This window comes from Vulpes vulpes, chromosome 11 (assembly GCF_048418805.1).
Source record: "Vulpes vulpes isolate BD-2025 chromosome 11, VulVul3, whole genome shotgun sequence".
In the NCBI taxonomy this organism is placed as follows: Eukaryota; Metazoa; Chordata; class Mammalia; order Carnivora; family Canidae; genus Vulpes; species Vulpes vulpes.
In genome coordinates, this window is record NC_132790.1 from 28,580,611 (window position 1) to 28,595,902 (window position 15,292).

The 15,292-nt window shown below is 36.4% G+C and overlaps 1 protein-coding gene and 1 pseudogene across 1 annotated transcript in view; both read right to left on the reverse strand.

The window, feature by feature from the left end:
* Positions 1–15,292, reverse strand: part of GDPD4 (glycerophosphodiester phosphodiesterase domain containing 4) — a 115,348-nt gene that overhangs the window by 61,935 nt on the left and 38,121 nt on the right. The window contains exon 10 of the mRNA XM_072725333.1: positions 4,561–4,717. Within this exon, the coding sequence (XP_072581434.1) occupies positions 4,561–4,717 (157 nt within the window). The remainder of the gene's footprint in view (positions 1–4,560; positions 4,718–15,292) is intronic.
* Positions 13,834–14,936, reverse strand: LOC112928751 (nucleophosmin pseudogene; annotated as a pseudogene).

The window sequence follows — 15,292 nt, forward strand, 5'->3', positions numbered from 1 at the left end:
ATACAAAATAACCAGAAAACAAAAGATAAAATGTTGGTGGTAAATAATTAACTTACTTAAAGTAATAAGTAAGTCCTTACTTATTAGTAATCACTCTGAATGTAAATGGATTGAATTAATCAATCAAAAGACACAGAGAGGCCAGATGGACTAAAATGCAGCCCCTAACTATACGCTGCCTTCTGGACACTCATTTTGGCTATAAAGACACAAACAGGATCAAAGTGATGGGGTAGAAGATGATACTCCAAGCAAATAACCAAAGGAAAGCAGGTGTAGCTATATTTATATCAAAGTAGACTTCAAGCCAAAAATGTTAACAAGAGACAGAGAAGGTCATTATATAGTGAGAAATGGGTAAATACATCAAGAATACAAAATAATCATAAACATGTATACTCCCAACACTTGAGCACTATTTTTAAAATTCCAGTATAGTTAACATGCAGTATTATACTAGTTTCAGTTGTACAATGTAGTGATTCAACAATTCTGTGAATTAGTGCTCATCAGGGTAAGTGTACTCTTAATCTTCCTCACATATTCCACTCATCCCCCCGACCAACCTTGTCGGCTTCTAGAAGCCTGTTGGCTCTAGATTTGCTGATTATACAAGGAACCTTATGTATGTTGACCTTTCTTACTGAATGTATATAAATCCATATAACACATAATTACACTCAGATTAGCCTCTAAGTAATCCATAAAAGTTAATTATGACTACAAAAGGAGACTGTTAAACTATTCACTCAGAAATAAGGCAAAAAGTTGATTGTTGGACTATGCAATATCATGCTAGCATAGTCTTTAACAAACCCATGTAAGGGTCATCTGACTCTTAGGGGAAGGTATCTTTGTTTGGATTACTATTTACTATTGATTAGGGCAAAACTATGTAAAAGTTAGATGTTAATTTGTAGAAAACTGATAAAAATGGAAATGATTTCTGTCCAGTAGAGATGCAAATGACTTTTTCTGGTAGAGAAGTCCAAAGGTATATATAGCTTTATTGTCATATAGTATATTAACTGAGTTTGTATTTAATCTAGCAATCTGATTTCAGCATTTCTTTGTTGCACTGACTATATGCATGCTGGTTTCTCACTTTTCTTTTGAGTGGGTTTTGTCATTCTGCTTTGTTCTCTCATTAATGTGCTAAATAAAACTTATATTCATCCTCACTAGTTGCAGGAGAATTTTATTTTTTTTTAAAGATTTTATTTATTTGAGAGAGAGCACATGCACACATGCACAAGTCAGGAGGAGCAGCAGAGGGGAAGGGAGAATCAGACTCTCCACTAAGCAGGAAATCTGATGCAGGGCTCAATCCCAGGACCCTGAGATCATGACCTGAGCCAAAGGCAGAAGCTTAATTGACTGAGCCACCCAGGCACCCCTGCATAAGAATTATATTTTCTTTTATCACTTTGAGAATTATACTTTAACAAAAAGATATAAGAAAGCTCTACAGAAATGCTGGTTTCTGGACAAACAGGAATTCAGCTGAACTTCCAGGAACAACAATCTTTTGATGGCTGAGTAGTAGTCCATTGTATGTGTATGTGTGTGTGTACACATACACCACATCTTCTCTATTCATTCATCTCTTGATGGACATCTGTACTCTTTCCATAGTTTGGCTTTTGTGGACATTGCTGCCATGAACATTAGGGTGCAAGTACCCCTTTGGACCACTACATCTGTATCTTTGGGGTAAATACCCAGTAGTGCAATTGCTAGGTTATACGGTAGCTCTATTTTCTACTTTTTGAGGAACCTCTATACTGTTCTCCAGAGTGGCTGCACTAGCTTACATTCCTACCAACAGTGCAATAGAGTTATCCTTTTTCTGTATTCTTGTCAACATGTTATTTCCTGACTTGTTAATTTTAGCCATCCTGACTGATGTGAGGTGATATCTCATTGTGGTTTTGATTTGTATTTTCTTGACCTGGGGGGATGTTGAGCATCTTCTCACGTGTCTGTTGGACATTTGCATGTCTTTCTTTGAGAAGTATCTGTTCATGTCTTCTGCCCATTTCTTTACTGGATATTTGTTCTTTGGGTATTGAGTCTGATTAAGTTTTTTATAGATTTTGGAGATTAGCTCATAAAGATGTGTCATTTGCAAATATCTTCTATTGGTTGTCTTTTGGTTTTGTCAACATTTTAACAGTATTTGTTCTATTATTTTTATTTCATTATCAATCAGATTAACGATTTAATTTTCACCAATAATCTCAGGAATAAATATACTAACAAATAATGATCAACTCACCACCATCATAAATCCATCCAAAGAAGAGTGACCCAAATAATCTTCACAAAACAATTTCTTTGCTGTCAAAAAGTATCCAAATATCCAAATCTTTTAAATCACATGTCAACATCACTTCAGCTACTCCTGACTGCACAGCATCCAAGCAAAGAAACTCCACAATTAAACCTAAAAATAAAGCCCCCTACATAACCATATCTGCAACTCCAGGATCCAGGATACTCATCAGTAGTCATAGTATACTATTAGCTAAATACTGCAAGCATGCCACCTAAATATGCTAAAATAAAACTATTAATTCTTTAAAAATCCACCAAAATGTATTACAATGACATACCCAACCCTATCACTTACAATAATATTTTAGGAGTCATACACTATCCATCAGACAGAGTATCAGCTCTTTCATCTGGTACACACATTTGTTAAAACATTACCTATGGCTAACTTAATATATACATTCTAATGGAACATCTCTAGTTCATATATGTATTTATTCATGTATGATGAAACATATACAGAGCCTATATATACACAGAAACCTGGAATATCAGAGTAATTTTCATTGATGGAAAGAGTATTTATAGGCTATATACTCCTGTAAGAACAAGTTTTCTTATTTTTTTCCAGTCTGGCAAGAAATTTTTTATTATTTTTTTTATTGGGAGTTCAATTTGCCAACATACAGCATATCACCCAGTGCTCATCCCATCAAGTGCCCCTCTCAGTGTCCATCACCCAGTCACCCCAACCCCCCACCCACCTCCCTTTCCACTACCCCTTAAGAACAAGTTTTCTAAGAAGATTCAGTAATTATAAATCTCCGTTCAGCTATCTCTTATATCAACACTAGTTAATAAAATGAAATTAAAGTGGAGTAGTTCATTTTAACATAACGTATTACTTAACACTTTTTTTACATGAGGAAAGATAAAAAAACTTCTCAGAGTTAATATCAAATATAAATAAAACTCCATTACATCCTTAGTATACAATTAAAAATACCTTAAGACTTATTTTCCTAATTACCTGATAAGAGAGCTATTATTACAGCTGATGTCAATACCATGCTATCTCTGGTGATACAGGTGCTAGCAGTATGAATGCCCGCTGTCTGTTGTGCTCAGATGTTTATTCCCAAAATTGAAGTCTCAAATGAGTACATCTGATCAGTATAAGCTAGGTCATGTGGATCTTCCCCTAGACATATGATAAGCTGGAAACTGTAAATTGTTTTGTTTTCTTTAATCTATCCTGGGAAAGCAGGTTTAACTTGTATCAAATGCAAATGTGACCTTTTATTTTAGATACTTTAAAATATTCAGAATAATTCTAAACTCTCTAACTTGTTAAGCATTGCTATAATCTCCTCTCAATGTTTTCCCAGGTTTTCCTCCAAATCTATCTCCCATCTCCTCCTTACCCACCCTTCTCTTTCCTTCCCTCCATTCTTTTCTTCCTCTTTTACACATGCATGCATACACACACACCATATCCACTCTTGCACCAGCATATTGCAATCTTTGAAACACACCATCATTGCCCATGGTTCCCATTAATGATCGCCTGCAGCTCAAATGATATTTTTGCATGAAGTATTCTCCAACTCTCTCAATTAGAAACATTCACTCTTGCCTGTGAATTACATGTACACAGCAACGCTTTTTATTTTACCACACCTTTATTGGCTTATTTATCTCCTCCTTCCAGAATCCTCCATCTCCATCCCTCAGACTAAGTTAGAAGTTGCTCTGTGTGCTCCTAAGCAACCTGAAATTCTGGTTTAGCACTTATTACAGTGTATTGTAATTATCTTTTCTAGCCTGTGAACTCCATTAGGCTGAGTGTGTGTTTATTCACCATTGTATTCCACGTGCCTAGTACCCAAAAGGTACTCAGTAAATATGTATTGAATGATAAGAAAAGGAGGCAAAAATAAACTTATTTCCCAGTATGGCTCATCTATAACTGTGAACTACTCAAAATGCCTAGGAAAATGCTGTGTACATGGTAGACACAATATAAGTTTATGAAATTCTTGGATAAAAAGGAATTAAATGACAAAAGTCAGTTTATGAGTTCATCTTCAGAAATTTCCAGTGAATGTAAAAAGCAACAATTTGACTACATTCCTGGAAAAGTCCTCCTATCAATGCCACAGTTCTCCTACCAAAATGGGATGAAATTGTGTGTATGTTTGTCTTTATTTCTAGGAGCAGCACATTACTTCCTACAGAAGAGAGATTTGATGCAGGTTTGTTGAGTTGGAAAATGTATCTTACCCGTGATCGTACAAACCATTTGCCTGCATTCAGAGTCGACAGGAAACTCCACGTGAAGAGGCTACTGTGTGTGAAGGAGGCATTTGGCATGACCTCCCTAATATTGGTTGTTCTTCTCAGGTCACTGTCATGCATAAGAAAAGGCACAAGATCATAACTGCAAGCAGAAAGGGAAAAGAAGAGGGAGAAAGGCTGAACTCAGCTACCTTGGCAGATAAGGTAGATTCTTAGAAAGCCCATCAAGGTCACAAGTCTTACTAGGGTTTCTTATTCCCTCCAAATCTTAGCAAAGGAATAAGGACTAGTCACTCACGCTTTGATTTCAATATTTTTATGCCAAGAATTCAGTATCAAGTAACATATAATCATATTAGTAATGGTGAAAAAGTAGCTTCCCTATCTAGAGGCTTTCTGGCATCAAGAAAACAGTAGGTACAGTAATGACCTGAGTAAGGTGAGTGAGGGTAGGGATGGGGCAAAGCCCTGTGGTCCTGGAATCACACTAAGCTAGCATCTACACAATCTCCCTGTTCTGACCAATCTCCCTGGTAGGTTCTGAACTGTGTATTTCTGGCCCTAGACCCTTCACATTAGATGCTATTATTAGGAAAGTTCCTTGTTCTCTTATCTGCTTTTTGCCTTGAAGTATCTCTGGTTTTATGAAAATCTCTCCTTTCTCATTAAAATACCTCTGAAGAGATCTCTGTAATGGCCATGAGGCAATGTAACAGAGCTGAGACTTAGCCTCCTGGCCATAAACAACTAGAAAATTGGAAAAAATAAGGAAAATAATTCTTTTCACCTCATTTCACAGTATGATTTTATCTCTAGGAAAAGGTAAACAGATGAAATTAGTTCTTCGATTACCCAGGCTTCCCTCTTGTAGTGTAGGTGAATACTAGACTGTGGCACAGAGAGAGAGAACCTAAAATGAACCCAACTATCATGCTGATTTGAGTAGAAGAGAACAGATTAAAAAGAGGTCAAGAGAACTAGAATTTGCAGAATAGAGTCTCATAAAGGATGGAGCTATGAAAAAGAAAAGAAAGAATTCTAGGGAAATATGTAGAGGCACTTTGAGCATATGGCTAAATATCAATTAGTATATGTGCAGAGTAAAACTCTATTAAGCTTGCCAAGAACAACTTCCAAGAAAAGAAAAATTACCAGAAAGTTCTAAGACAGTGTGCAGAGCTCACACAGGGGTATATGAATCTTTCAAGTTCCATCCAGCAAGAGCAGAGACTTCAGTAATTACAAAGGCATTCCTCAGAGACTCCAGAGGGCCATGCCCTAGAGTGGGGATAATTCAGAACTAAAATGATACATTAAAGAACTTAAAAACTTCCTTCAAAGGAACAAACTTACTCTAAGTATTTAACTGCTTGCTAGAAAAGTCTAAAATTCTTTAAAGGAATACAACAAAATATAGCACCTAGCCTGGTAAAATCACAATGTCCAGCATGTAACCCAAATTTATCAGACATATGAAGAATCAGGAAAATATAACCAGAACCAGAAGAAATTACTCAATAAAGACAAATTCAGATATGAAAGAGATGAATCAACAAGGGCATTAAAACATAAATATAAAACAAAAATACAGATGTGTATTTATTTTTAAAATTTTTTAATTGGAGTTCAATTTGCCAACATATAGCATAACACCCAGTGCTCATCCCGCCAAGTGCCCCCTTCAGTGCCCATCACCCAGTCACCCCAACCCCCGCCCACCTCCCCTTCCACAACCCCTTGTTCATTTCCCAGTTAGGTATCTCTCATGTTTTGTCATCTTCACTGATATGTTCACTCATTTTCTCTCCTTTCCTTTATTACCTTTCATTAATTTTTATATTACCCAAATGGATGAGACCATATAATGTTTGTCCTTTTCTGGTTTTTTTTTTTTTTGTCCTTTTCTGATTGACTTATTTCACTCAGCATAATACCCTCCAGGTCCCTCCACATCGAAACAAATGGTGGGTATTTGTCGTTTCTAATGGCTGAGTAATATTCCATTGTACACATAGACCACAGCTTCTTTATCCATTCATCTTTCGATGGACACCAAGGCTCCTTCCACAGTTTGGCTATTGTGGACACTGCTGCTATCAACATTGGGCTGCAGGTGTCCCGGCATTTCACTGCATCTGTATCTCTGAGGTAAATCCCCAGCAGTGCAATTGCTGGGTCGTAGGGCAAATCTATTTTTAACTCTTTGAGGAACCTCCACACAGTTTTCCAGAGTGGCTGCACCAGTTCACATTCCCACCAACAGTGCAAGAGGGTTCCCCTTTCTCCACATCCTCTCCAACATTTGTTGTTTCCTATCTTGTTGATTTTCCCCATTCTCACTGGTGTGAGGTGGTATCTCATTGTGGTTTTGATTTGTATTACCCTGATGGCCAGTGATGCAGAGCATTTTCTCATGTGCTTGTTGGCCACGACTATGTCTTCCTCTGTGAAATTTCTGTGCATGTCTTTTGCCCATTTCATGATTGGATTGTTTAGATGTGTATGTAAATAATGTCAAGAAAACATGAACATAATAAAAACACAACCGTAAGTCACAAAAAAGAAAAAAACGGAAACTCTAAACCTAAAAAATATAATAATTAAAGTGAAAATTTCACTAGATGACATTAACATCAGATTAGATATTACTAGAAATTACTAGAAATATTATTAGAAAAAAACGGAAACTCTAAACCTGAAAAATATATTAAAGTGAAAATTTCACTAGATGACATTAACATCATGTACAGATCAGAGAATTTGAAGAGGTAGCAATACAATCTATCCAAATGATCTACTGAGACTACTAGACAAGTAATATATATGTATGATTGGAGTCCTAAAAAGGGAGAAACAAAAAAATCTAAGAAAATAAAACCAAAAATCTTTAAAAATTGATAATCAGCAAATCCAAGAGTCTTAATTAAGACCAAGAAGGATAAATATAAAAGTACATATATACACACCATCTTAAGGATTATCACATCCAAATTGGTGAAAAACAGCCAAAAACTGATGAGGAAAAGAAAACTGGTAAAGGTAGGCGGGGGGCGGGGGGGAGGACATATTTAGAGAGAAACAAAAGTAAGCATAAAGCAGCAGACTTCTCATCAAAAAATATGAGATAAAAAACAGTGAAACAGGTTTTAAATGATGAAGAAAAATAAATATCAATTTAAAATCTTTCAAAAATGAAAGAAAAGAGGATTGTGGAAAAATGGCAAAGTTGGAAGCACCAAGAATCTGTCTCTCAACTTAGACAACAACTGCACTGGCAGACTTTGTCTAATGTAACTATTTTGGAACTCCAGAGTATATTAAAAAGCTAGCAATGTCCAGGGGAAGGCTTGCACATAAACTGAGGTTAATTTTGGTCAATTTCAGCTTTTAGCACATTAGCAGCTACCAATAACCCACCCCAGCCACATAGGAAACAACTGTGTACAGTTCCAAGGGTAGCTTACCCTGTAGTCCCAAAGGTAGTTTACATAAGCCATGATGGCAAAAACAACCCTATGCTCTAAATATAGGGGATGGTGTGCTCTGGTCACTGTTTGCTGCTTTTTGCCACAGAAGGACAGAGAGACAAGCAACCACTGTTGCACCTATTCCCACTGTTACAAAATTCTCCAGTTCAGGCTAAAGTGACTGCCAGGAACTTTAGAGGACTAGCACATAACCCAGTGTCATGACCTGAGCTGAAATCAAGAGTCAGACACTTCACCAACTGAGCCACCCAGGCACCCCTATAAATTTAATGCTTTAACCATCACTTTTGAGGGCTTTAGAATAATACTTAATTCAATTTAATTTTTACCTTTATTCATTTTTCTCCTTTTCCCAGACATTAAAGGCCAGCACATTAGAAACAGATGCATATATGGGGAAAATTATAAAGTGACTGAGCATTCCCAAGGAAAGGATCAGAAAAACCTAAGACCCTGATTTTATACCTCAGGCTGACCCACAGCAGAGACATCCTACATGATGTAAAAATAATAATAATAAAAACCCCAGCAAACCCTGAGGAAGGAGGAGAATTTGATTTCCAGTGTTACCACATTATTAGACTCAAATGTCCAGTTTTCAATTAAAAAAATCACAAAGAAACAGGAAGTATGGCCCATTCACAGGAAAAAATAAATCAACACTGTTCCTGTAAAGAGCTGATGGCAGATATACTACAGAAAGACTTTAAAACAATCATCTTAAAAATACTCAGAGAACTAAAAGAGGATGTGGACAAAGTAAACAATGTATGAACACAATGGAAATATCAATAAAAAGATTTTAAAAATCTAAAACCAAAAAAGAAATTATGGAGTTGAAAAGTACAATAACTGAAAAAAAAGAAAGAAAGAAAGAAAAAAAGAAAGAAAGGTACAATAACTGAAATGAAGAAGTGACTAGAAGGATTTGAAGGTAGATTTAGGCAGGCAAAAGGATTCAGTGAACTTGAAGAGAGGACAATAGAAGTTATTGAGTCTGAGGAAAAGAAACAAAAAAACACTAAAAGAAACTAAAGGATACCCTCATACTAAAGCCAAACAAACCACTACAAGAAAAGAAAACCATAGACCAATATACTTAATGAACACTGACACAAGAATCCTCAACAAAATACTAGAAATTGAATTCAGCTATATATTAACAGCATTATAGCCCATGATCAAGTAGGATTTATTCCTGGAAGGCAAAGATGGTTCAACAACCAAAAATCAATCAATGTAATATACTACATTAATAGAAAAGGGGGAAAAAAAAACCATGATTACCTCAATCAATGCCAAAAAAGCATCTAACAGTATCAAATATCTATCATGATAAAAGACACTCAATAAACTAGGAGTAGAAGGAAATAACCTCAACATAATAAAAGATATAAATGAAAACCCACAATAAGCATTATATTCAATAGTGAAAGATTGAAAACTTTTCCTCTAAGATTAAGAATAAAGCAAGAAGTCTGCTTTTGGTACTTCTATTCTTTGTAATTTCAATTTAAAATAGGAAATTGAGTAACTGATCTAGATTTGTGATTATAAGTTCATATCTCACTACAGTTATGGATTTGAAAGATATAAGAGCACATAAGGTCTATATAGTTAAAAATTTAATGTATTAGATAAGAATTCCTTAAGTATTCTGAATATATTTCAGACAACTGCAATACCAAAACAATATATTAAATGCACAAATGCAATTTAAAACATCTAAATTAAATAGAATTAAGTATTATTCAAAAGCCCTCAAAAATGATGGTTAAAACATTAAACTTATAGGGGTGCCTGGGTGGCTCAGTTGGTGAAGTGTCTGACTCTTGATTTCAGCTCAAGTCATGACTGACACTGGGTTATGAGATTGAGCCTCACATTGGGCTCTTTGTTGGGCATAGAGATCTCTCTCTCTCTCTCTCTCTCTCTCTCTCCCCCTATCCCTCCCCCCCCCACCCTCTCACTAATAAAAAAAATAAGTAAATAAAACATTAGACTTATAGTTGCAGGATATAAAATCAATGTACAGAAATCCATTGCATCTCTATATAGTGATAATGAAGCAACAAAGAGAAGTTAAGAAAACAATCCCATTCACAATTGCACCCAAAAATATAAAATACCTAGGAATAAACTTAACTAAGGAAGTGAAAGACCCATACTTGATAAAACATTGATGAAAGAAATAGAAGATGACACAAATGGAAAGAATTTCATGCTCATGAATTGGAAGAACAAATATTATTAAAATGTCTATCCTACCCAAAGCAATCTGCACATTTAATGCACTCTTTATCAAAATATCAATAGCATTTTGCACAGAACTAAAACAAACAATCCTAGAATTTACATGCAATCACGAAAGACCCTACTAAATAAGCAATCTTAAAAAAGAAAAACAGAATTGGACATTATCACAATTCCAGACTTCAAGTTATATTACAAAGCTGCAGTAATCAGAACAGTATGATCTTGGCACAAAAATAGACACACAGATCAACAGAACAGAATAAAGACAGAAATAAACCCACAATTATACAGTCAGTTCATCTTTAATAAAGCAGGAAAGAGTATCTGCTGGGAAAAAGTCTCTTCAACAAATGGTGCTGGGAAAATTGGTCAGCCTACATGCAAAAGAATGAAACTGGACCATTTTTTTACACTCACAAAAATGCATTCAAAATGGATTAGAGACCTAAATGTGAGACCTGAAATCATAAAAATCCTAGAAGACAGCACAGGCAGTAACTTCTCTAGATATGTCTCCTGAGGCAAAGAAAACAAAAGCAAAAATAAACTACAGAATCTACATCAAAATAAAAGCTTCTGGGCAGTGAAGGAAACCATCAACAAAACTAAGAGTCAGCTACCGAATGGGAGAAGACAGATGCAAATGACATATCTGCTAAGAGGTTAGTATCCAAAATATATAAAAAAAGCTTAACCTGACAAAAATAATCCAATTAAAAAATAGGTAGAAGACATGAATACATTTCTCCAAAAATATCCAGATGGCCAAGAGACACATGAAAAAATGTTCAACATCACTCACCATCAGGGAAATGCAAATCCAAATCACAATGAGATATCACCTCATACCTGACAGAATGGCTAAAATTAACAACACAGAAAACAAAAGATGTTGGTGAGGATGTAAAGCAAAAGGAACCATTGTGTACTGTTAGTGGGAATGCAAACTGGCACAGCCACTGTGGAAAACAGTATAGAGACTCCTCAGCAAGTTAAAAATAGAACTACCCTATGATTCAGTAATGGCACTACTGGGCACTTATCTCCCAAAACAAAAACACTAATTCAAAGGGATACGTGCACCCTTATGATTACAGCAACATTATTTAGAATCGCCAACTTATGGAAGCAGCTCAAGTGTCCATGGACAGATGAATGGATAAAGATGATGTGATGTGTGTGTGTGTGTGTGTGTGTATACACACACACACACACAATGGAATATTATTCAGCCACAAAAAGGAATGAAATCTTGCCATTTGCAACAACATGGACAGAGCTTGAGAGTATTACACTAAGTGAAATAAGTCAGTCAGAGAAAGACAAATACCACTTGGTTCCACTCATATGTGCAATTTAAGAAATAAAACAGGGACGCCTGGGTGGCTCAGTGGTTGAGCACCTGCCTTCAGCTTAGGGCATGATCCCAGGGTCCCAGTATCAAGTTTCATGTTGGGCTCCTTGCATGGAGCCTGCTTCTCCTGTCTCTGCCTCTCTCTGTCTCTCATGAATAAGTAAATAAAATCTTAAAAAAAAAAAAAAGGAAAACAAATAAGCAAAGGAAAAGGGGAGAGAGAGAGAGAGAGAGAGAGAGAGAGAGAGATACCAAGAAACAAACTCTTAATTTAGAGAGAAAACAGATGGTTACCAGAAGGGCGGTAAGGCAGGGGACAGGTGAAACAGGAGATGGGGATTAAGAGTACACTTATCATGAGCATTGAGTAATATACAGAATTGTTGAATCATGACACTGTTCAGCTGAAACTAATGTAACACATATGTCAACTATACTGGAATTAAAATTTTTTAAATCTAATAAATAAGTTAGACTTATAACTGGAATAAGGTTTATAAGCTAAACTTATAAGCTTAATAAACTAAATACTTATTTTAATTTCAATCAAAGTAAAATGTTTCTAACATACAAACATCACCTTAAGGCACAAAATAAACATATTTAAAAGAAATAAAGGGGAAATAAGAATGTTTTCATACAAATAAGAGACAGAATTCTTTTTCCACCAGATCTGTACTCTAAGAAAAATTAAAAGATATTCTTAGGCAAAAAGTAAATACGTACTGGAAACTTGGATCTACCCAAAAGAATGAACAGTACCAGAAAAGTTAAATACATAAGTAAATATCCAAAACTTTTTTCCTCATTTTCAATCTTTCAAAAAGACTATGACAGGGATCCCTGGGTGGCGCAGCGGTTTGGCACCTGCCTTTGGCCCAGGGCGTGATCCTGGAGACCTGGGATCGAATCCTATGTCAGGCTCCTGGTGCTTGGAGCCTGCTTCTCCCTCTGCCTATGTCTCTGCCTCTCTCTCTCTCTGTGTGACTATCATAAATTAAATAAATAAATAAATAAATAAATAAATAGACTATGACTTAAAGCGAAAATTAATAACAATGTATTGAGGGATTCATGACAGAAACAGTCAAATGATGGGAGAGGTGAAATGGAAGTATATTGTTTTTTTGTTTTTTAAGACTTTTAAAATTTTATTTATTCATGAGAGACACAGAGACAGAGGCAGAGACATAGGCAGAGGGAGAAGCAGGCTCCTCATGGGAAGCCCAATGCAGGACTCAATCCCCCGACCCATGATCACATCGTGAGCCTAAGGCAGATGCTCAACTGCTGAGCCCCCTGGGCATCTGTGAAGTACACTGTTAAAAGATTTGTCTTTTACACACAAAAGATGTATAATATTTAAGGAAGAGGTGATAGGTTAAACATAATATTGTAACTCTAGCACAACCACTACAAAAAAAAAAAAAAAAGTACAGCTAATAAGCCAGAGGCAGAAATAAAGTCCTAAAAAGTATTCCATTCATCTAAAGTAAAATGGGAAAAGAAAAAACAGTAGCAAAACTGTTGCACTCGTGTCAGGTGAGAAATGTAAGGAAGGTGCCAAAAATTCAGTAGTCAAGATAAATAGTTTTGATGCAACGTTTTTAAAAAGCTAAATTAATGATGGGACACCTGGGTGGCTCAGTTGGTTGAGCTCCAACTTAATTTGGCTCAGGTCATGATTTCCATCTCCTGGGATTGAGCCCCACCCACCCCCACCCCCACTGGACTCTGCACTCTGGGGAGTCTGCTTGAGGTTCTCTTTCTCTCTCCTTCTGCCCCTTCCCCTGCTCATTCTTAGCCATGCATGCGCTCTCTCTCAAATAAATAAATAAATAGATCTTGTAAAATATATATAAATTAATGAAAAATCCATGACAAACAAAATACTAAATTTCAAATACAGAATTACTGACTCTACCTTTCGCCTCAGGCTTTATTATAGTTTGGCATGGCACATCCATACTGAAATATCTGACATTTTGTTCAATATGGATGTTAGAGGGTAGGCGATATTGAGAGAAATTACCACTCTCTCTCTCATATACATATACACACACAAATGCGTGCACACACACAAAGTACAACATTTATGCTTCTTTTTTTGATTCATTCAAATATTTATTGAGCAGCTAGGGAGACACAAAGGTGATTAAAACATGGTCAAAAAAACCCAAAACCAAACCAAAACAAACAAAAAAAAAAAACATGGTCAAAGAGGTGAGGCAAATGCACAAATCATAGAAAGCAAAATTTAAGGGGTTACTGAATCACAGCAGTCAAAAGAAAAGTGCTTTAGCATATCAAGAGTAAGATTGCTTCCAGCCTGGAAGGGGGTGTGGGTGGGTGGCAAATCAGGACAGGGGATTTGAGACTTCAGTCCGGATTGTTGATGACAGTCAGTATATGGACTATATTTGTCTCTCCTTTTCCTCTCTCCTCAGCTTTGGGTTTAATTTACCAGTAGCGCCCAGGACTGTTCAATTCGCTTTTTCTATACTTGTTTGCATTTTCGCTTTAATGTCTTCTACAGAACTAGGTCCTTTCGGTATTTTGGGAGTCTTTTCCTGTTTTTGAAAGATTCTTGACCTTCTGACCTTGGTGTTGATGGTTTTGAATCTTTTCCACTCTGGTTTGATTTTTGTGTATTTTTGGCTGGAGTATCTCATATAGATTTTTTTACTGGAGCCTTTTCTTCAGCTTCCTCATCATCAAAATCATCATCATCATCATCTTCATCAGCAGCAAGTTTTACTTTTTTCTGTGGAACCTTGCTACCACTTCCAGTGGCAAAACGCTTTCCAGATATACTAAGGAGTTTCACATCCTCTTCTGCATCTTCTGACTCTGCATCTTCCTCCAAGCTAAATGCTGTCCACTAATATGCACAGGCCCCAAACCACATTTCAACCATAAGACCACAGGTGGTGTTATTTCAAAGCCCCCAAGGGACACCATTGGCTGTACATTTTCAAAGTTGCCCGTGTGACTTTAATTGGACTGCCTTCATAATTGCCTCTGCTTCAACAATGTGCAATTCATCCTTTGCACCACCAGCTCCCAAACTGACCATTCTTAAGATAACTGGAGCTTATTTTCATCATTATCCACCTTAAAGTGGTAATCTTTGTCAGCCTTTAGTTCACAACCAAAAAGATAGTTCTGGGGCCTCAGGGGGCTCATGTCCATGTCAAATCTTCCAAGGGGTGGTGGCACACACTTAGGTGGGAGAGAAGGCAGATGGAGATATAGGACTACTGTTTCACAGAACAGCCGCACAGGACAGAATCACACCAGGGACTATGCTTATTTCTCCTAAAAAGTTAAGTAAAAACTGAGTTGGTGGGGAAGAAATGGGGCAGCAAAGCCCACATAAGCTTACTGCAATCTTTCAGTCTCTATGCTCAGCTTCCTTTGAGTCCCAGGAAGTCAACATTTCTCCTTTTGGCTTAGACAAGATCATTGCTTCAGAAAACATGATTCAGTGTTCTCTGAGAGGTGTTGTTCCACACTTAGTGAGGTTATCTAGCTGGGCCTTGATACTATAAATCTCAGCAATCAAAAGTCTTTGTATAGATTCTTATCATAAGCTTTCTCTCAGATGCTAAATACCAGT